At 46.0% G+C, this 22,489-nt stretch overlaps 1 protein-coding gene across 1 annotated transcript in view; it reads left to right on the forward strand.

Moving 5' to 3' along the window:
- Positions 1-22,489, forward strand: part of LOC121048543 (multiple epidermal growth factor-like domains protein 6) — a 241,208-nt gene that overhangs the window by 68,737 nt on the left and 149,982 nt on the right. Inside the window, exon 10 of the mRNA XM_040504993.2 lies at positions 14,644-14,830. Coding sequence (XP_040360927.2) covers positions 14,644-14,830 — 187 coding nt within the window. The remainder of the gene's footprint in view (positions 1-14,643; positions 14,831-22,489) is intronic.

The raw sequence follows: 22,489 nt of genomic DNA on the forward strand, positions 1-22,489 counted from the left end.
CAAGCTACGACGTGCCGTGTGGGGAAACAAACTCATGGCTTCGAACCGCATTGGAGCGGCTTGATTTATTGGCTTTCAAATAATTACGGCATGATTGAGCGTTTACTTTTTAATAAGAGATTCAACCCCTGAGCCATTCAAAATACTCTCAGAGGTATGACATTGCAGGGAAAAATTCAACACGCTGGGAATATTTTTTATTGCTTAGGGAGTCACCGAAAAGTTCCGCACGTTCAAAACGACCAGTATAAAAGACGGAAACGCAGAGCTCGGGTGTAGTGTTCGGGTTAGTGTGGTGTTCCGTTGTATTGATATTTGTGTGAGCAGTGTATGTGCTTAAGGTATGTTCACCTGATGCTTGTAATAATGTGTATGGGTTGCATGTGTGTATAGTATAGGGTCCTCAGGCGCAGTAGTGGCCTGAAAGAAGCAAATTATTTTTTGTAGAACATGAATTGGGCGGTACCTAGCGCCACCTAGCCTAGCTACTTGCAATTACTCTGCTTGACCCCGCCATCTGGTGGCTAGCGATTTAACCTTCTTTCACGCTACGCGATAAACAGCGGCTTCGAGTTCGTTCTTTCGAGAGCGGCTTTTAGTTTCGCGGAGTGAGTTTGCCCTTCTCCGTGATGTGCGGTTGACAAAGGAATTGTGATTCGAGGAACACCAAAGGTAAGACGCAAAGTGCGCGAAGTAACTGGGTATCGGTTGTCTCCGTTTAACATCGCAGTGCTGTTGACGAGAAGACTGAGTAACTGCTTTCGAAACGCAGGTTTCTGTACCTGTGGGGGGAATCTGGCTTCGGGAATAAACACAGTTTGCGAAAAGCTCGTGTTACGCTTTCATTTGCTGCTGCTCTCGTCCCGTACAAGAGACGTAGCGTCCTCGTTAAGCCTTATTGGGCTCGATTTGCTCGATTCGGGGCCGCCATATTGAGATGCAAGCGACGGAGGAACTTTGCTCCCCTGCTTCAGGGACGAAGGTTTCTCCCTTTCTAAAGGAACATAGGTTACAAGACCGTTCCTCCCGTAAGGGAGGACTATCCGTACCCTTTTTTCTAAGAGTGTACGCATTACAAGTAATCAAATTACTTGTAATCGATTACTTTTTAGAGTAATTTTGTAATCAGTTGATTACTTTTATTAGGCAGTAATCACAAGAGTACTCTGATTACTTTTTGAAGTAATAAAAATTACTTCTAACCGTTACTATTTTTCCACAACCCCCCCCCCCCCCCCCCCCCCCCTCGCACACAGCTTTTTTTTTCTGAAATGACAAAAATACAATTTGCTTCTTTTTCGAGCAGGAAAAAAAAAAGATTTTTGCACATATGTAGGAAACGAGGTGCATGTCCGTTTTTTTGTTTTTTTTTTTTCGATCTGAGACTAGGATTGCGAAGCCCCAGTGCGTGACAAAGGCCATTCAGGGCGAAGTTTGAGGGAGCAGAATGTAGCTTTGTAGGTCCTTCGTTCAAACTAGCCCCCTCACGCACACACACGCAGAAATAAATAAAAAAAAATCCTGCTTACGGTACCTACTCTCAGCCCATAGAAGAACCAGAACCGAAGAATGTCTAAAGCGGATGCAAAATATAACAACTCCAGTTCAAGTACACGTCAAGATCCCGTATTCGCAATTTTCACGACCTATAGGGGCGCGCTGGCACCTATCAAAATGGCTGTCATCTGGATGATTGTCGTAGAACAGCAGTGCGAAGCGCGGTCTGCGACGTGTAAGTAATTATAGTTTTGCTTTATACGAGCAGTATTAGAGCCGTACTTTACTTTTTCACGCCAAAAAGGTGTAGACAAGCACCTTTATTTTGAAGCCGATCATCCAGGAGCTAAGAAGCACGATTCTCACACCGCGGTACCACCATTGCTGAAAGTTGCGAATTTCGCCTACGTGGTCTTTGTGACAAGCAAGGTTTCGAGGTTGGAGGTAGTTCACTGTTAGGAGTGCTAAAGATGTAAGTCTTCACACAATAAAGTAATCGGAAAAGTAACGGTTACTTCTTAAATTAATATGTCCAATTACTTTTGCTGACGAGTAATCAAATAATCTAATCGAATAGTTTTTAGTCAAGAGTAATAGTAATTTTAATCGATTACTTTTTTTTAGTAACGTGTACAAGACTGGAGACATCCTCCCAACCTTCTTAATTGCATTTGAGCCAGCTACCGGACTGCTCTGCGGGCTCCTAAAAAAGCCTTTTTTTATCCCCGGTCCATTTTTCGCCCCACCGGCATCCCCGTCAGTTCCCTATAATGGACGCTACTTCGGCTGAACGAGAGGATCGGGCTATCCTGGTATATCTCACTATTCACATTCATTAGATTACCTCATATCCGTTCTTAAAGAACCTCTATCACGCAAAAAAAAAAATGTTTTTTTCATGCTAGGCGTTGAAATGGCATGTCAGGACATTACAAAAAAATGGTTTCACTATAGAGATGCGTAGTTTTTTTTTATAAAAATAGAAATACGAGGCCCAATTCAAAGTTTCCGCCAGTGCACTGTGACGTAACAGTGTACCGCAAGGTGTCGGGGCGGTCAGAAGGGAGGCATCGGCGGAAGTCACGTGAGTTGTATCCCTCCTCGTGCTTACCGCGAGAGCGTGTAATATTTTTTAAATATTTTTGTTGTTCTCCGCACCTCCACGAGCGATCCAAGCAGACAAAGTTTCCTTTATCTGCTTTTCATCGCTTAATGTTGCTGTAAAGGTAGAAGAAGAGGAGTCAGTGAATTGACGTGATCACTGATCTCAATGACAATTGCTGGATCGCGCTTGCCGCTCCCGCAAGTGAAGCCACCGGACGCAACCCCGCTGGGATACGATTTCCCGTTTTGCTAGCCTTTTGCTGCGGTTTTCCAGCGTGCTGTAGACACGTTTTCTACTCGTTCGTCGTCATTCGCCGAGGAAGTTTTTTGAAGACTCTGTGTATTGTTGAGACTTGCCGTTGTGAACACGTGGAAAATTTTACGAAAGTGCAGTGTCGCAGGAAAAAGGCACAACGCGTCGAAAGGAAGGGCTGGCGGCGTTTTCAAAGCTTCCTTGGCACGCCGAAGTGCCGTGTCTCTGTGCCTTCGCGCGCTTGGATACCGACCAAGAACCGACGCCGTGTGAATGTGTTTAGCGAGTGCAATGTGCGTGAAGCCATATCAAAAGGTACAACTCGTCGAAAACGTGTCGCCGGTGTCGCGGCGTGATCAAAGCTTCCTTGGCACGCCGAGTGATGCATCTTTGTGCCTTCGCACGCTTGGATACCGGTCAAGAATTGACGCCGCGCCAAAGTTCTGAACGTGTGTCGCGCGTAGATGCCTTTAGATCATTTATATATATCGGCCACGGAGTTCTGGATCGTCCAGCTGTTCCGGTGAGTTACTATCAATAAAAGGGGGAGATCTGTACGTGTTCTTATGTACTATATTAACCATGGCTATGTCCCAAATCTACTCTAATGGATTCCGTGGGAGCACGAATAGGGCAACGTTGTGGAGCCAGGGGGGTTTTCGAAAGCAAAAGTACAAGACGGCGAGAATGAAAATCTTTGAAGCGCGGCCGATATGGTCGTGTGCAATCTGTTGACCAATTACAATTAGGCGAGCCGCGCTCAAACGTCAAGTGCAATTAAGTAGGTTGATAATAAGCCAGCACTGATCAGTGATGAGCTGTTGTGCACGGTATTGTGTAAATCGTCTAAGGACGAAAAAAAGAAGTACCTTCCCCCCATCTTCCGTCGCTAGTGGACGCTGGATTAAGCTCGTTCCTAAACCGCGAGGGGAAAAGACGCTGATCCAGAGGCACGAACAGCTTCACGCACATTGCACTCGCTAAACACATACACACGGCGTCGGTTCTTGGTCGATATCCAAGCGTGCGAAGGCACAGAGACACGGCACTTCGGCGTGCCAAGGAAGCTTTGAACACGCCGCCAGCCCTTCCTTTCGACGCGTTGTGCCTTTTTCCTGCGACACTGCACTTTCGTAAAATTTTCCACGTGTTCACAACGGCAAGTCTCAACAATATACAGAGTCTTCAAAAAACTTCTTCGGCGAATGACGACGAACGAGTAGAAAACGTGTCTACAGCACGCTGGAAAACCGCAGCGAAGGCTAGCAAAAACGGCAAATCGTATCCCAAGCGAGTGAAGTCCGGTGGCTTCACTTGCGCTGCAGCGAACAAGCGGGGAAGCGCGATCCAGCAATTGTCATAGAGATCAGTGGACGTGATCAACTACAATGCCTAGAAGGTGCTGTGTGAGGGACTGTCCCGGTATTTCAGCAACTGAAGAAGAGATCACACTGCATGCATTTCCGAAGGACGGCAGGCGTCTTCAGCCTGGAGAGTATACGATGATTCGACGACCTAAGTGTCCGAACCTTCAGCAATGCAATTGGGCGTGTCTTACGCAAGCAATCCTAATTTCTGCGTGCGTTCTAAAATTTTTTTCTCAAGCCTTGATAGCTTCTTTTGAGCCCAGTATAGCTCTGTATCATCGGACTGATCGCATGCACTTGTACACTGGCTTGTACTCGCAACGCTTTCATCATTGACCTTACTGACTCTTCGTCCTCAACTTTTACAGCACGCAAACTAATCAACGGTGCAGCGATAAAGGGCTAGTGGAACTGAAACTTCGTTTTCTACAATCGCTCGTACAAAGAGCAGAAAAAAAAGTCTTAGGCACGGTCGCGGAGAGCACGAGGAGTGAAACTCACGTGACTTCCTGCGAACCCACTTTTAGTGACGTAGGTTAATGCCTCCCTTCTGACCGCCCCGACACCTTGTGGTACACTGTTACGTCACAGTGCACTGGCGGGAACTTTGAATTCGGCCTCCTATTTCTATTTTTATAAAAAAAAACTACGCAACTCTTTAGTGAAACAATTTTTTTGTAATGTCCTGACATGCCATTTCAACGTGTAGCATGAAAAAAAAAATTTTCGGCGTGTCAGAGGCTTTTTAAAGCTCAGTCTTTTGATGGTCCTGTTAGCCTCCTGGACTGCCCTCTCTATAGCTATTCCTCGGCTTTTGACTTCCGGGACAGTGCACATTACAATGTGCACAATACAATGTGCACCATCCCAGAGGTTATAACCCTCAACTGCTTCACACCTTCCTCGACGTGTGTGTCTCCTTTCCTCTTACCTAGGAGGTCATTCAACCCCGCATGCACCACCCCCAGGTTTTCCTCCCCCTTGTTCACAGTCAACATCTCTACTTTGGTGTCCATCCCCTCCTTCATACACCTGCCTGAGACGGCTGTGACGTTTACTCTCCCACGTCCCCCGACTCTGCTGGCTGTCCCCGCTGTGCACCTAGATACATTAGAGCTCCCTACCACCAAAACTCTCTACCCCATTTCCATTTTGTTTTTCCTGCATCGCAGGTTTCCAGGTTTGGCTGGTGTTGGAGTAGGGGGCTGCGGTTACACCACCGTACTGTACAACAGCCTCGGTGCTTTTGCCACCACAATAGTGTATATGTCTTCTGCCCTCTCGCTCTCTACAGCCGGCACAGTGACAACTGCTCTTCCCTCTACCTGCTGTCTCTTCATCTTCCGCAGCTCACGTCCTACCCTTCCTAGTTCCCTTTCCACGGCCTCTCGCCTTTCCTTTTTCGTTAACCTCACCTCATGTTGCCATTCCACTGCTTCATGTGTATCGTTGCTGGACCTTTCCGTCGCCTTCACCTTTTCCAGCTGACCCTTCCAGGCCTCATCTAGCACCTCGCGCTTCTTTCTCTTTTTGTCCAATTCCGTCCGCATATCCTTTATTCCTCGAACATAACCGTTCAGTCTCTTTTTAGTCTCTTAAAACCTACCTAAGATTTTTTAGTTCGGCCCGCTTTTCCCGTTCCTGCCTGAGCTCACCGTTCAGCACCTTGACCTGCGTCTCGAGCACAGCCCGTTTCTCTCTCTCCTCCTTGAGCTCCCCCTAAAGCTCCTCAAACTTAGCCAGCCACTCTCCTTCTACCCTTGAAAAACCGGTCTCAAGATTCTCACAGAGACGGCAAGTGAAGCTACCCTCCACCGCGTCAGCTAAGCTCTCAAAGTTGGTCTCCTCTAAATAGCACCATGGCTTGCACTCCTCACCACTACCAACTCTGCTTCCCCCTTATCCTTCCGCCCTTTGGGACTCATCTTCCACTAAAATCGAAACAATGCCTAACTCTAATGGCCTACCCGACCGCCGATGCCTACACTAACCTATATACTTGACGTTATTCAAAACTAGCAACAAAGCAGGTAGATTTTCCACCGAGTGGCCTGCTATTGCCTTATCGCTTTATAGGGCACACAAGACCGTCCGAGGGCAGCGAAGATCCCAGCACCACCGCTGCTCAGGGTTGCCAGTAGAGCGGTAGTTAGTGATTAGCCTAAGCTTCAAGATTTTATTTCTCGAAAGAAAAATGATATTTTGACGATATATTTTTTGCGAGTACTCAGGGGTGGACATTCAGTGCATGATGAAAGTTCTATAAAAATCGATGACCATCAATATTTTGCCGGAGAAAAGTGTTGAACTTTAAAGAGAAGCTGAAACAAGTTCTTGAAAAAGCGAGTTAGAGGGGAATTCTGGCGCACTCTTATCCCGTGAAGCTGAATATTACGTCCGTTTTTCCCGAAGATGTAACTAAAACACGAGAAAACACGAAAAACCTCCGACCAGTCGTGACGTTATACTAGGAGCTTGGGCGCGCGTCGCTCGTGTGGGCAGCGCGTGCTATTGCAAGCTTGCCAGGCATGTTTTTCCGCACTGACACCCGTAGTGTCGTCTCTTTCTGACCTTATTGAAAATAGCAAGAGTGGGCGCTGAAGATGCGCGAGAGCAGGGATTCCGAAAGCTCCTAGATCGACGTCATGCCCTGGGAAGGAGGGACTTCGGCGATATACTTTAAAAATTGCTTTCTGCAGCCTCCGTGCTCCAATTTGAAAAAATAATCTCGATATTCGTAATCCTCGAGGCCAAAGGAAGACCATTGAAGTGTTTTTTTCTTTTTTTTCGCAAATATCAAATCATATCAAATCAAATCAAAGTTTATTTAACATCACAAAGTACAAAGTACTAAACAGATGATGTATGGAGCTCTGACAAAAAGCCGCAAGGGCGCGGCTTGACTGGGTCTGAGCCCCCTCTGCATATGCATAGTCCCTTTGCAATGTAAAAATACACGCAAAAAAGATTCGGCAACAGCACTGGTAATAATACACAGTAACAAACGAGTAACGCAACATCAGCATCAGTTACTAAACATTAAACAATCAATGCACACAAAGATATACAAGGCGAAACAATAGATCTAGATATATAAACTGCACGGAACATGAAACACTTATTTTTCATTTCTAATTATCAAGTGAATTCAATAAAAATGGTAATGTGTAACATAAAGATTGATTTCCGTAATTCGTACGTGCATGAGGAATGATCCATGTTTCATTGTGACGTGTGTTATAAATGTTAATGTTTCTTGTTAATCTAGATAATTGTTCTATGTTGTTGTTATTTAGTTGTTTTCCGGCATAGTACCTCTTAAGCAGTATATTATTATATAGAAAGTGAACTGGACGTACCTTAAGACTTTTAAAAAGTGGTTCGGCATGCGCATCGTAGGGAGAGCCAGTGATAACGCGCACGGCTTTTTTCTGTAGTAAAAATAGTTTAGTAAGCCATCATCACAAACCAGCGCAAGTAGACAGTTATTCAAAATCCAAACGCACAAAAAAATACACTCACACAGCGCTGAACTATCAACTGAATTGTATTTTAAACTTCCTCTTCTTCGACCCCAAGGAATAGGTTGCCAAGGAAGACAAGGGGAAAGACAAGGCAAATGGGGGAAGGCAAAAGAAAAAGAAAAGGAAAACAGATGAATAGAAGACAAAGAAAAGGAAAATAAAGGAGAATAATACTAATGCACCAGAGTCCAAGAGTTACAAAAATTACAAAAATAATTACAAAATTAATCACGCACAGGTATAAACCAGGTGATACGCTGGCCTACTGTCGACTACACTCTCGGCGTAAATAGTTTGAGTGATGCAAAAAGTCCAAGAGTTACAGAAATTAGTTGTTAAATAATATAAGATGTAAACAAAAATCAGTGGTTATACTGGCTTATTGTCTTAAACACCTTCTGTCTAAATAATGTAGTTCTTTTTCCGATAAAGCTAAGGACGGAGTGCTAACGCACTGGGCTTCTCGTCTTGCAATGTTCTCCGCTTCTATAATTTCTCGGGTGAGCTGGTTTTTACTCCTGCCTAACACAGCACAGTTGTCCAGTCGCGCAAAACAGCCACAATCCCTACAGTGAATACCTAGGTGACCGGAGTTGGCATTGGCAATGTTGTTGTTGTGCTCTCGCAGGCGGTCGTTTAAACACCGCCCCGTCTGTCCAATGTACTCTTTTCCACAGGAAAGGGGAAACGAATAGACCACTCCTTCAACACATGGGACAAAGTTGGATCTGTGTTTCTTTGCGCAGCTGACGGTGCTGATTGAGGAGGTGTTTACTTTTTTGCAGAGGCTGTGAAGGTTGTGTGGTGCTGAAAACACTACATTCACATTTACTCTGTTCGCTATTTTCTTTAGACCATGCGATAGATTATGCATATATGGCACGACTACCGGTCTGGTTGTCCTGTCTCTGGGTATTTTTGCGAACAGAGTAAATGTGAATGTAGTGTTTTCAGCACCACACAACCTTCACAGCCTCTGCAAAAAAGTAAACACCTCCTCAATCAGCACCGTCAGCTGCGCAAAGAAACACAGATCCAACTTTGTCCCATGTGTTGAAGGAGTGGTCTATTCGTTTCCCCTTTCCTGTGGAAAAGAGTACATTGGACAGACGGGGCGGTGTTTAAACGACCGCCTGCGAGAGCACAACAACAACATTGCCAATGCCAACTCCGGTCACCTAGGTATTCACTGTAGGGATTGTGGCTGTTTTGCGCGACTGGACAACTGTGCTGTGTTAGGCAGGAGTAAAAACCAGCTCACCCGAGAAATTATAGAAGCGGAGAACATTGCAAGACGAGAAGCCCAGTGCGTTAGCACTCCGTCCTTAGCTTTATCGGAAAAAGAACTACATTATTTAGACAGAAGGTGTTTAAGACAATAAGCCAGTATAACCACTAATTTTTGTTTACATCTTATATTATTTAACAACTAATTTCTGTAACTCTTGGACTTTTTGCATCACTCAAACTATTTACGCCGAGAGTGTAGTCGACAGTAGGCCAGCATATCACCTGGTTTATACCTGTGCGTGATTAATTTTGTAATTATTTTTGTAATTTTTGTAACTCTTGGACTCTGGTGCATTAGTATTATTCTCCTTTATTTTCCTTTTCTTTGTCTTCTATTCATCTGTTTTCCTTTTCTTTTTCTTTTTCTTTTGCCTTCCCCCATTTGCCTTGTCTTTCCCCTTGTCTTCCTTGGCAACCTATTCCTTGGGGTCGAAGAAGAGGAAGTTTGAAATACAATTCAGTTGATATTTCAGCGCTGTGTGAGTGTATTTTTTTGTGCGTTTGGATTTTGAATAACTGTCTACTTGCGCTGGTTTGTGATGATGCCTTACCAACTCGCCCAATCTGCAGTATTAACAGTTTAGTAAGGTTTGACGTGGTTGTAATCCCCCAAACTAGGTGGCAGTAGTTGATGTGAGAAAGAAACAGGGAATTGTAAATAAGCAATTTTATATTAGTGGGTAGAAAAAAATCGCAACTTTGTAAGAATGCCTACAACGCGAGAGAGTTTATTAGCAATTATTTCAATATGTTTGTTCCAAACTAAGTGTTCTTCAAATACAACTCCTAGGCTTTTAACTGAGGGCACAATATCCACAGTAGAAGTCCCTATCATAACGGGGTTCTCAATATTTTCTTTCTGATTTTTAGGTCTGAAAAGTACAGCTTTTGTTTTGGACTTGTTAATAGCTAGTGAATTCAACAGGGTCCATTGGTTTAATTTATCGAGAACATTATTGGCATGATTTATTAATTGTTTAATATCGGAAGAATTAAAAAATAAACTGGTGTCGTCGGCATACATAACAAATTGGGTATCATTATCAATATTTATTACGTCATTAATATATATATTAAATAACAGGGGTACCCCGGATTGAATCGCTTTGATATCGGACATCTTGTTGTTTATAACAACTTTCTGGAAACGAAACTGGAGATAACTTTTCAACAAATCTAGAAATACCCCTCGGAAGCCGTAGATATCGAGTTTTTTTAGTAAGGTAACGTGGTTTATTCGGTCAAAGGCCTTTGAGTAATCTACAAAAAACCCTAGTGTTAGCAGTTTGTGTTCAATAGCATGGAGAATCAATTCTTTTTGTGTCAGGAGTGCTGACTCGGTTCAATGACCCTTTCTGAAGCCAAATTGAAAGCCTGTGATTATCCTATGTTTTTCACAGAAAGCAGTCATTCTATCATTAATTAATTTTTCTAGACCTTTTGAAAAAACGGGAAGAATTGATATTGGTCTGTAATTTGATAATTCGTTTTTGTCACCCCCTTTATACAAAACGCTCACCTTCGCTAACTGCATACGCTTTGGAAATACGCCGTGTATAAATGACAGGTTATAAATATGTTCAAGTGCAGGACAAATTAGATCTAGGACGTACTTAACTGGACGAATTTGCAAGTCATCGGCGTCACAACAGTTACTGTTACGGAATGAAAGAAACATGTGATAAATTTCTTCAACATTAGTCGGTCCTAAAAACGCACTTTCACGGTTTCTAGCTTTTAGGTATTCTAAACTACGCAGATCATATGTACTGTTAGCCAGCGATACAAAAAAGTCATTAAAAGAGTTAGCTAGCGCCGTTCCCGATGTTGCTTGGCCATTTAAAAGTAACTCTTGAATACACTGTGGGTGTTGCTGGCCACGACCAAGCACTGTGTTCAGTCTTTGCCACGTAATGTCACTTCGTTTTAGTATGTCGGCATTGAACAGGTTGTGAAGATAATTCCTTTTTGCATTTCTAAGAATGCAAACTAGTCACTTTATTACTAGTCACTTTATTACGAAAAACTTTGAAAGCATGTAGATCATTTGAGTCTCTTGTCTGTAAAAACCGCCGATAAAGAGCATCTTTTTGTTTTATTAGCTTTAGCGACTTGTTCGTTATCCATGGTTTCCTTGACTTTTTGCTTCTTGATGCCTTGTGACGAAATAATCTTACATAAACCGACTTAAACAATGTTAAAAACGTGCCGTACGCTTCATCAGGGGTAGTTTTATTATATACTATATCCCAGCATATCTGTGCGAGTTCATTGCGAAATTGTTCTAATGTTTGTGGATTAACGTCCTGAAATGTAAGAGTATGAATTTCTTTATATGATTCAACTATTGCGTTTTGAGTAGTCATGAGAAAAATGGGCAAGTGATCGCTGACGTTCACCCCGATAACACCTGATACTAGTTTTTGAACGTCTATATTTGTAATAAAAACATCAAGTAGCGTTGCAGAATCATTCTGAAAACGAGTTGGCAGAGTAATGGTGTTAACACAAGCGTTTGAGTCTAATATTCTATCGAGCTCACCCTGTGTTGTCGTCGCGTTTAACATTAATATTAATATCGCCACCTAAGACCAGGTTATATCTATTCTCGTTTACCCAGCACAAAAAATCATCCAAGAACAATAGGAAAGCAGATATGCTCCCTCCAGGGGGGCGGTACACGACAAAAAAAATGTTTTGATTGCACATCATAGTTAAGATTTCAAAATCGTCCGTTATTTTTGTAAAATGTTGAATTACGTTGAATTTCAATGTGTTCTTTATCATTAATAATATACCACCCCCCTTCTTGACAGAGCGGTTAAGGTACAGAGTTTCATAGTCAGGCATCCTAAACACTTCATTATCCTGCTGATACCACGTCTCGGAAAACATCACAACATCGAAAGAAAAGCGAAAACAAGAAAACAGTCCCTCCAAGTCATTGTCCTTATTCCGAGCAGAGTGTGTATTCAAATGAAGGAAAGATATACACTTTTTTTTAGTTCGGTAGATTTCAGTTGCGTCTGATGGCGTCAACATGTTATCAGACATGTCTGCTTGGGGCAGAAAAGACGATACCTGAGGTCAGCACCTATTGGATCTTGTCCAGGTCCTGGGTGCAAGTTACACGCAGCACACGCGACGTGTCTGTCTTCCTTGCAAAGACCTTGCCTTCCCTCGACCAAGCGTACTTTCATTGTTTTTCGTTCTTTCGTGCGATAACCTGACCGAGCAGCTTCTTGAGCACCGGACATAGATGGTCATTTACGTAAACGGGAGAGCGGCCTGAAAGACCCAGGTCAGAAGTACGAACTCGCTTCTTGCGAGCCCCCTCAATCACCGCATCACGTTTCGCGCGAGAATGAAATTGTACGACGATGTTTGGGCATCCTCCGTCTTTTCTCGGCACGCGGTGGTAGACGTCGATGTCATACTCGGCGATTGTTCGCCAATAACGTCACCGAGCGTCTTTAGGACAGCGGGTAGGTCTTCCTTTTCAGCGGGCGGAAGGCCCTTGATCTCAATATTCCTGTTCCTTGAATATTGTTCGAGGTCAGTTAATCTTCGCTCTGAACTGTCAAGTTGCTCCCTGAGCAATTTACATTCATCAGATAGTTTAGAGTTTTCCACGGAAAGCGCAGCATTTGCTTTTTTAAGTGATGCATTTTCTTTTTCGATTTTCGAGCAGCGCTGCGACAAACCATCGAACTGCTGACTCACGAAGTCAATCGAACTTTTTAGGTCCTTGTACTCCATTTTAAGTTCTTTCTCGATTACCACCTTCATGTCGCGAATTTCTTGTTTAAAGTCCTTCAAAAGTTTTATGACATTAGCCGTCATGCTGATTACTGACAAGCACTTTCACAGTGGCAGCAACGGCGGGAAAGGTAAGAAAATGACAAGGGAATCCCAGCAAGGAGCTAGTGCACCAACCTGTGATTAAGATGTGCAGTATAAGTACGTAGTCAACTGCCGCCGCTGCTACCAAATGAAGACCCGGTGGTTGCCGGCACCGCTTTTGTAGCCGGTGCGCTGATGGAGTAGCCAACCACAGTTCTCGAAGCACGAAACGTCACTGCACAAACCGCGTCAGCAGCTCACGAAGATGTTAGGCGTGCGGCGAGGCAGATGTGCTCCCACGACGAGACTGCCGCGACAGGCCTCAGAACCGCTTTAATTTCTTTTAGAGCGCAGCTCTTAGGCGCCCGCTTCCGGCTTGAGCAGCGTCGGCGTCGGTGTAACCAAGGTCACCCCAAGGTCACGTGACCCCAGTTCACCCCCAGGTCACGTGACCCCAGTTCACCCCCAGGTCACGTGACCCCTCTCAAGGTCACGTGGCCCCTCCCAAGGTCACGTGACCCCCAAGGTGACCCCGAAGGTCACGTGACCCCCCCCCCCCCCCTCCACCCCCCCACCCCCCGAAGTCACGCGACACCCCCCCTCCCCCCGAGGTCACGTGACCCCTCCCCCCGAGGTCAGGTGACCCCCCGGAGCATATTAAAGAATGAGGGGAGGAGGAGGAGAAGTAGGAGGACGAGGAGGGGTCTACCCTCCCCCCAGTACCCTTCCCTCCTCCTCCTCAAGAGCTGCGCTCCAATTCGCCGTTAGAGGTAGTTGTAAACGGCTTTCACTTTTTTTAAGGTCAACACTTTTTTTTTTTTTGTATTATTTAGAGCACTGGAAGAACGTAAGATATTTTAGAACCTAATAATATTGTATAAATAAATTCTCGCTTTTTATAATTTTTTTTTATTATTTTAGTGAAAATGCAAAAACATGCCTGAGAAGTACTGGGTGACCTTAAACAGTTGCCTTCCGTTTCTACTTGACCCAGACTTGTCAGAATCAATTTCTTTATTTAATGTTCTATTTACACCTGGCTTAAATGTTGTGTTCAGGCTATTTATGGAAGTTATTTGGCCAGTCTAGCTTTATTTTTGAGGGCTTTCTATGTCCTCAAGCAGATACATAACTGATGTTCACTTCCCTAGAATGAATGTGCCCTTACAAATGTGAAAATAATCAAAATTGAAGTGCCTCTCAAAATTATCTCGGGTTCTGTTACTTCGTGTGGTTCTTTTTTCTAGAACAAAGTTTATTTCAGCCTCAAATTATATCATTATGATCTCCAAGGAAGATATATCGTTCTTATGTATTACTGACGACCCATCATAACGTATATTCATAATATTATGTTCTTGTTGTATATTCGTCATAAACAAATGTTGCGGTTTTATTAAACACATCTAGGTGCAGAACCAGTTATATCCCTCTGTTCGAAGCTCTACGCACGTTCAAAGCAGCTTTTTGCAACTCCAATAGCGTGCATTTCATCGCATTTCCTTTGTTTTACGTTTCAGCCGCCAGTCCGCGCCAGTTTTCGCTGCACACTTTGAGGAGCGGTAGCTCTTCGATTCTATGTTTCACCTATTTTCCGATAAGTGGCGTGGTCTCCTCTGGAGTAACGAATTGACAGTGGCGCAATCATCCACCGATTGCCTATGTTTTTATAAAAACTCATTTAGCAAAAAAAAAAAGATTGACTCAGCGCATGGATTAACTGGACAAGCGTGCGATCGAACGCTGTATTGGGACGAACATGCAGACTGGCGAATGCATCTGCCTCGACGGCTACACGGGCGAGAGATGCCAAAAGCCGTGCCCAGCGGCTACGTGGGGAAAGAAGTGTTCCAAGAGCTGCCGATGCCCCGAGCATCCCAAATGTGATCCAGCAACAGGAGCCTGTTCGCTATCCTGCCCTGACGGTTTGACAGGAGCGGCATGTGGACGAGGCAAGTCGTTTACAGCAAATCCACGCACAATTCACGCTCACCCTTGAGCGTTTTCATCTGAATGAGCATCGTGCCGGCGTGCGGGCGTGCATAACTACTGTGTGATGCACATTAAAGCCAGGCTACGTTTTTCATTTACAACGGAGACGCCAAACGACCATTCCGGCTGACTAGCGGTCTAAATATAAACACAGCACAGTTACTTAATCGTTCGTTATGTATTACTGTATTACTCCTCGAGGGCCCTTACGGGCAGGCAATTGAAGATTGGAATTCACTGTCGAATGAAATCGCCACGCTTTCATCACTCACCAGTTTTGATAACGCACTTCATCCGATATACGTTTGATCACATTTTCTGTGTGTATTCATTATGTATATATTGTTATGAAAGTTTCCACTTATGCTAAGGCTTTCAACTGAGAGCTGCAGTTTCGATTAAATTAAATTAATATATTACACAAGGGGTGGGGATGCTGCAAAGCGTTTTTATGGGAAAGCAAAGAGGAACTTGGGCATTGTAGGTTTCATGAAAGCCGACAATGTAGGTTCAACATAAGATCAGAAAAAAAAAGTGAAAGCCGTTTACAAATCCCTGTAACGCCGAATTGGAGCGCAGCTCTTGAGGAGGAGGAGTGAAGGGTATTGAGGGGAGGGTAGACCCCTCCTCCTTTTCCTCCTCCTCCCCTCATTCTTTAATATGCTCCGGGGGGGGGGGGTCACGTGACCTCGGGGGGGGGGGGGGGGGGGTGTCACGTGACTTCGGGGAGGGGGTCACGTGACCTCGGGGAGGCGTGACCTGGGGGTCACCTCAAGGTCACGTGACCCCCAAGGTGACCCCCACGTGATCTTGGGGGTCACGTGACCTGGAGGGGTCACGTGACCTCGGGGGTCACGTGACCTCAGAGGGGTCACGTGACCTGGGGGTCACGTGGGGGTCACCTTGGGGTCACGTGACCTTGAGATAACCTTGGAAGGGGTCACGTGACCTTGGGGGTCACGTGACCTCGGGGGTCACGTGACCTCAGAGGGGTCACGTGACTTGGGGGTCACGTGACCTTCAAAGGGTCACGTGGTGTCATCTTGGGGTCACGTGACCTTGAGATGACCTTGGAAGGGGTCACGTGACCTCGAGGGGTCACGTGACCTTGGGGTCACGTGATCCCAAGATGACCCCGCATGACCCCCAAGGTCACGTGACCTTAGGGGTCACGTGACCTTCAGGGGGTCACGTGACCTTCAGGGGGTCACGTGGGGTCACGTGACCTTGAGATGACCTTGGGAGGGGTCACGTGACCTTGGGGGTCACGTGACCTTGGGATGACCTTGGTTACGCCGACGCCGACGGCGACGCCGACGCCGCTCAAGCCGGGAACGGGCCCCTAAGAGCTGCGCTCTAAAAAAAGAAAGGCTCTTCTAATCCTATGGGTGAAATCTGGAAACACGGAATCTGCAGTGGATGTTGGGCTGAGCCAAGCTGAGCTGGGTGTTTATGAGGTTTGTCTAGCTTGGGAGCCACGTAAAATCCGCTACATTTATAAAACTTTAGCGTGCCAATTGAGGTTGCCCGCTAGATTTGGCGGGGAAACGCATTCCGCTAAATTCAGCGGGACGTAAGCCCGCTAAATTAGCTGTGCTACAGTTTTGTTTTACACTTTTGACTTTTGGGCCCATTTCATTTTTTGAAACCCTATCCTACCGAACACATGTTTTATAAAACTGCAATGTGATAAAACTGCAATGTAACGTTATTGAATGAGGTCTTTATCGTGCTACAATCAGCCATGACTACAGTCAGTGCCTTGCAATTCACATTGATTGGTACAGAAAAAAAAAACAAGTTACAACATGCTGACACATTTATAGGAGTTATTAACCCCGAAGATGCTGTGGTGGCTTTCTCTTTCTTCTTTTTTTAGAGCGCAGCTCTTAGGGGACCGTTTCCGGCTTGAGCGGCGTCGGCGTCGCCGTCGCCGTAACCGCGAGGTCACGTGACCCCCCCGAGGTCACGTGACCCACTGAGGTCACGTGACCCACTGAGGTCACGTGACCCCCTGAGGTCACGTGACCCTATAAGTCACGTGACCCCCTGAGATCACGTGACCCCTGAAGTCACGTGACCCCCCAAAGGTCATGTGACCCCCAAAGGTCACGTGACCCCCAGAAGTCACGTGACCCCCTTGAGGTCACGTTACCTCAAGGAGTCGCCTACCACTCAGTACGCTTCCATCTTCCTCCTCAAGAGCTGCGCTCTAACCGGCGTTACAGGGGATTGTAAACGGCTTTCATATTTTTTTCTTTTAGAGCGCAGCTCTTAGGGGCCCGTTCCCGGCTTGAGCGGCGTCGCCGTCGCCGTCGCCGTCGGCGTAACCAAGGTCATCCCAAGGTCACGTGTCCCCCAAGGTCACGTGACCCCTCCAGGTCACGTGACGCCTCCCAAGGTCATCTCAAGGTCACGTGACCCCACGTGACTCCCAAGGTCACGTGACCCCTGAGGTCACGTGACCCCTCCCAAGGTCATCTCAAGGTCACGTGACCCCAAGACCCCACGTGACCCTTTGAAGGTCACGTGACCCCCGTCACGTGACCCCTCTGAGGTCACGTGACCCCCGAGGTCACGTGGTCTCCTCCCAAGGTCACGTGACCCCAAGGTCACGTGACCCCTCCCAAGGTCATCTCAAGGTCACGTGACCCCAAGGTGACCCCCACGCGACCCCCAGGTCACGTGACCCCTCTGAGGTCACGTGACCCCCCTGAGGTCACGTCACCCCCCGAGGTCACGTGACCCCCCCTCCCCGGTCACGTGACACCCCCCCCCCCCCGAGGTCACGTGACCGCCCCCCCCGGAGCATATTAAAGAATGAGGGGAGGAGGAGGGGTCTACCCTCCCCTCAGTACCCTTCACTCCTCCTCCTCAAGAGCTGCGCTCCAATTCGGCGTTACAGGGATTTGTAAACGGCTTTCACTTTTTTTTTTAGCTCAGCTTAGGCCAGTGGCCAGCCTCTCTTATGACTTCTTTCCGTGATGTCACGACCAAGGTTTTTTCTCACCGTGACGTCACTAGCTGAGTTCCTGGCTACTTATCATCTGTTGTGAACCATAAGTGCGAGTATGTCAAAAGCACGATGGTAGCTTTGAGTCACCACATTCATAAGACCAACATCGTCAAAATTATGAGTTTGACATTACGCTTATTTCCTTCGATTAACACAACATTAGTCCAGCTAAAGAGGTCATAGTGAACGTCTGGCCAATTGTGGAATTCAGACCGAAGCGAAGCTATTGGTCGCGCACGAGCTGCCTCGTAGTCACAAATTATTACGACACTTCCTTCCTCATTTCATATTCCCGGCGGAAACGGAGATAGATTGATACTCCAGAAAAACTGCGGGAGAGTTAGTGCACACAAATTAAAGACTCCTTTCTTCTGTTTTAATTATTATAACATGATGACTTCTTAGGCTATCCTCTGAGCAGATTTCTATCTCGGTTTCAAGGGCATCTAAACGGACTTCAGAAGAAACTCCTTTGAAGTTCGGCGAATTAGCTCGCAATCTCGGCTCTGCACGTCCCCATACAAACGCTGGTTCGCCATTCTTTTTAAATGATTTCTGCTTAAAGGTTCTTAAGCTGCCTGTGAAACAGGCATATTAAAGTCACATATGTGAAACTTCAGAGTTTGTAGATTTGTTTCAGGCAAATTTAAATGAGAGGGCTGCTTTTCTTTTCGCTCTACCACTCGCGCGGGTGTATATCTTCTACAGTGGCGTGAAACTAGGTAAACTTTGACGAAAGAAAATAGGAATCTTTTGTATTAAGGTGGCGATGCAAGCGAGTTGGTTCATGAGTTAGGAAATTGGAAACAGCGCGCAAAAAGTCGAAGACAACGAAGAGAAGAGCACAGGACAAGCGCTGACTATCAACTGAAGTTTTATTAAAAACCACACAGCCAACCAACGCCGAAACAACCAATGGCGTGTCGCTTACCATGCATCTATAAATTCGATCTCTTTTTTGTGCAGATAAACCGAAGGCTGGCTGAAACAGTGCCCCGCGCCAGCTTTTTCGATAGCATGCGCCTCCAGCACCTCTTTGCACTTTTGTGCGCCCCCTGCCAATGATTAAGATATTTTGGAAGACGGGGTGACACTGGCTGTCTCTGCAATGTACGTACAAGTGACCTCCTGTCATTGACCGCAGGGAATTCGCACGCATTCTCTCGTTGACGCAGCGTCCCGATTGTCCTATATAAACCCATCCGCATGACAATGGAATTTTGTAGATGACACCCACAACACAATCCACGAACTTGTTGACATGCTTAACCGTACATGACATCTTGTTACTGCTTGCCTGGTTTACGCGCGGGCAAAGTTGTGCTAATTTTTGAGGCGTTGAAAAAACCATTGGCACATTGAACCGGTTAGCCACTTTTTTTTTAATTATGTGAAACCTTATGTATATAAGGGACAACCTGAGGCCTTTGTTTAGGCTTTACTTTTGGTTCCTGAGAACTGCTCTTGACTTTTTGAAGACTGTCTGAGAGACACCAAGCAAAACGGAAAGAGGAAATCTTGCACCTAAAAGTCGCTTGACTTGAGCTTCATAGCTGTCAAGAATGGCATGGTGACAGGACCTGTACAGTGAAGCTTGGAGGCATGACGTGGCCATATTTCGTTTCATAAGTTTAGAGTGGGCGGAATCGTATGGCAGGATTTCCTTCTTGGTTCGCGGGTTGTAGCTCCAACACACATGTTGCCCAGTGAATTGCAGCCGTAAATCCAAAAACTGCAAGTACTGACCGTCTTGCAGTTCGTAAGTGAACTTTAGGCCTGGAGAGCAGCGCTTGAAAACGGTCATTACATCATCTACAACCTTTTGCAAAGACAATCTGCCGACACTCCTTAAGAACACCAGATAATCGTCAACATATTTGTATATCTTGCACACCTGTTGACACAATGCCGTTTCCAAAGACCTATCGAGCTTCGCTAGGTAAATGTCGCATAGCACCGGAGCAACGCTCGAGCCGATGCAAATGCCCTCTCTCTGTGTACATAGTAGCTTCCGTCAAAAAAGGACAAAGGTGGACTGCAAGTATAACATTATGAGTTCCAAACAACCGTCAATCCCCACTTCACTGGCATTCTGGAAGGTAACAACATCATTTTTTTTTTCAATGCACTCACGCACCGCCAGGAACACGTCTTTGTGGGCACAGAGTAAAAGAGTTCTTCCACATCGACTGAAAACGCCATTGAGTTGTCGGGAACGTCCTTACTAAAGGACTCAATGAGGGACTGCGAGTTTTTGGCAAGGGAGGGGTCATGAAGCTCCAGAGCACTCAGATGCTTTTGCAGGTAACAGCTGACCATTTTTCGCCAAGATTCTCTCTCCGTGACAATGGCCCGAAGAGGCGTGTCAGGCTTATGGGTCTTTGCCGAAAAGAACACCTCCAAGTTACCTGTCTTACACTTTCTTATGCTGTTTTCCAACTGTGACAGCTCAAGGCTATTGCACAGTTTTAGGGTGGCACTCTTGACCTTTTTTGGTTCGAGTGGAGTTGGTCTAAAATTTTTTCAAATACCATCACGTGCTTTTAGGTCCAGTATGTCCCTTGCCAGCGCCACAAAACCTCCCTCCTTGTCTGCCTGCAGCAACCCAAGGTCGTTACTCTGGAAAAAAGAGACTATTTTTGATAACATGTTCCCCGTGGGCTTAGAAGACCTTTTGTTAGCGCACCGCGCCAGACAATCCACCCCTTCTAGCGTGCACCTGCCCCTCTCCTCAGCAGGGGCTTTTGCAGACACTTCTCGCACTAAGGCTATAAGTTCATGAGGTTGCATGCGCGGTTCTACACTGTATTTTGGGCCTTTCGAAAGAGTCCTCGCAACATCTTCAGGTACGTCGACGTCACCCAAGATAGTCAACACACCCTGGGTAGGTGTGGCTGGTCGCATCTTTTTGGGAAACCCCAGTCTGACACGCTGCCACAGAAATTCCGTCACCTGTGCCACTAGCTGCAGATGCTCTCGATGCTTGCGAAGTCCTGTCGTTGCTGGATTTCCGCACAGGCACAGCACCGAGGTAGTCATAAAGAAACCTCACTTGTCTCCTGCATTCAGAGCGCAGTATCCGGCAAATTCTCCTGGAATGGCCCCTGGATGGTTGCAGGCAATCGAACATTCCCTGAACTTCCAGTGGTGCTTGGTTATTGTTGATGCAAAATGTGAGGTAGCCTGCGCGACACGTCGTAAGGGCGATGAATTTAACACGTATGGTGGGTTGATTTCCGTAGCCGTTAAAACAATTAAAAGAGCCTGCCGTATAAGATATGAACTGTATTAAGGTGGCGATGCAAGGGAGTTGGTTCATGACTTAGGAAATTGGAAACAGCGCGCAAAAAGACGAAGACAATGAGAGAAGAGCACAGGAGAAGCGCTGACTATCAACTGAAGTTTTATTAAAAACGGCTCAAACAAGAAAACACCACACAGCCAACCAACGCCGAAAACAACCAATGGCGTGTCGCTTACGATGCATCTATAAAAACTATCTCTTTTTTGTGCAGATAAACCGAAGGCTGGCTGACGCAGTGCCTCGCGCCAGCTTTTTCGATAGCATGCGCCTCCAGCTCCTCTCTTTGCACTTTTGTGCACCCCCTGCCAATGATTAAGGTATCTTGGAGGACGGGGTGACTGGCAGTCTCTGCAATGTACATATAAGTGACCTCCTGTCATTGACCGCAGGGAATTTGCATGCTCACGCATTGTCTCGTTGACGCAGCGTCCCGATTGTCCTATATAAACCCATCCGCATGACAATGGAATTTTGTAGATGACACCCACAACGCAATCCACGAACTTGTTGACATGCCTAACCGTTCACGACATCTTGTTACTGCTTGCCTGGTTTACGCGCGGGCAAAGTTGTGCTAATTTTTGAGGCGCCGAAAAAACCATTGGCACATTGAACCGGTTAGCCACTTTTTTAAATTATGTGAAACCTTATGTGTATATGGGGCAGCCTGAGGTCTTTGTTTAGGCTTTACTTTTGGTTCTTGAGAACCGCTCTTGACTTTTTTCAAGAGTGTCTGAGAGACACCAAGCAAAACGGACAGAGGAAATCCTGCTCCTAAAAGGCGCTTGACCTGAGCTTCATAGCTGTCAAGCATGGCATGGTGACAGAACCTGTACAGTAAAGCTTGGAGGCATGACGTGGCAATATTTCGTTTCACAAGTTTAGAGTGGGCGGAATCGTATGGCAGGATTTCCTTCTTGGTTCGCGGGTTGTAGCGCCAACACACATGTTGCCCAGTGAATTGCAGCCGTAAATCCAAAAACTGCAAGTACTGACCGTCTTGCAGTTCGTAAGTGAACTTTAGGCCTGGAGAGCAGCGCTTGAAAACGGTCATTTCATCATCTACAACCTTTTGCAAAGACAATCTGCGGACACCCCTTAAGAACACCAGATAATCGTCAACATATATGTATATCTTGCACACCTGTTGACACAATGCCGTTTCCATAGACCTATCGAACTTCGCTAGGTAAATGTTGCATAGCACCGGAGCAACGCTCGAGCCGCGCTGTTTCCAATTTTCTAAGTCATGAACCAACTCGCTTGCATCGCCACCTTAGTACAGTTCATATCTTTTAC

This window comes from Ixodes scapularis, unplaced genomic scaffold (genome assembly GCF_016920785.2).
Source record: "Ixodes scapularis isolate PalLabHiFi unplaced genomic scaffold, ASM1692078v2 PGA_scaffold1__304_contigs__length_218370807, whole genome shotgun sequence".
NCBI lineage: Eukaryota > Metazoa > Arthropoda > Arachnida > Ixodida > Ixodidae > Ixodes > Ixodes scapularis.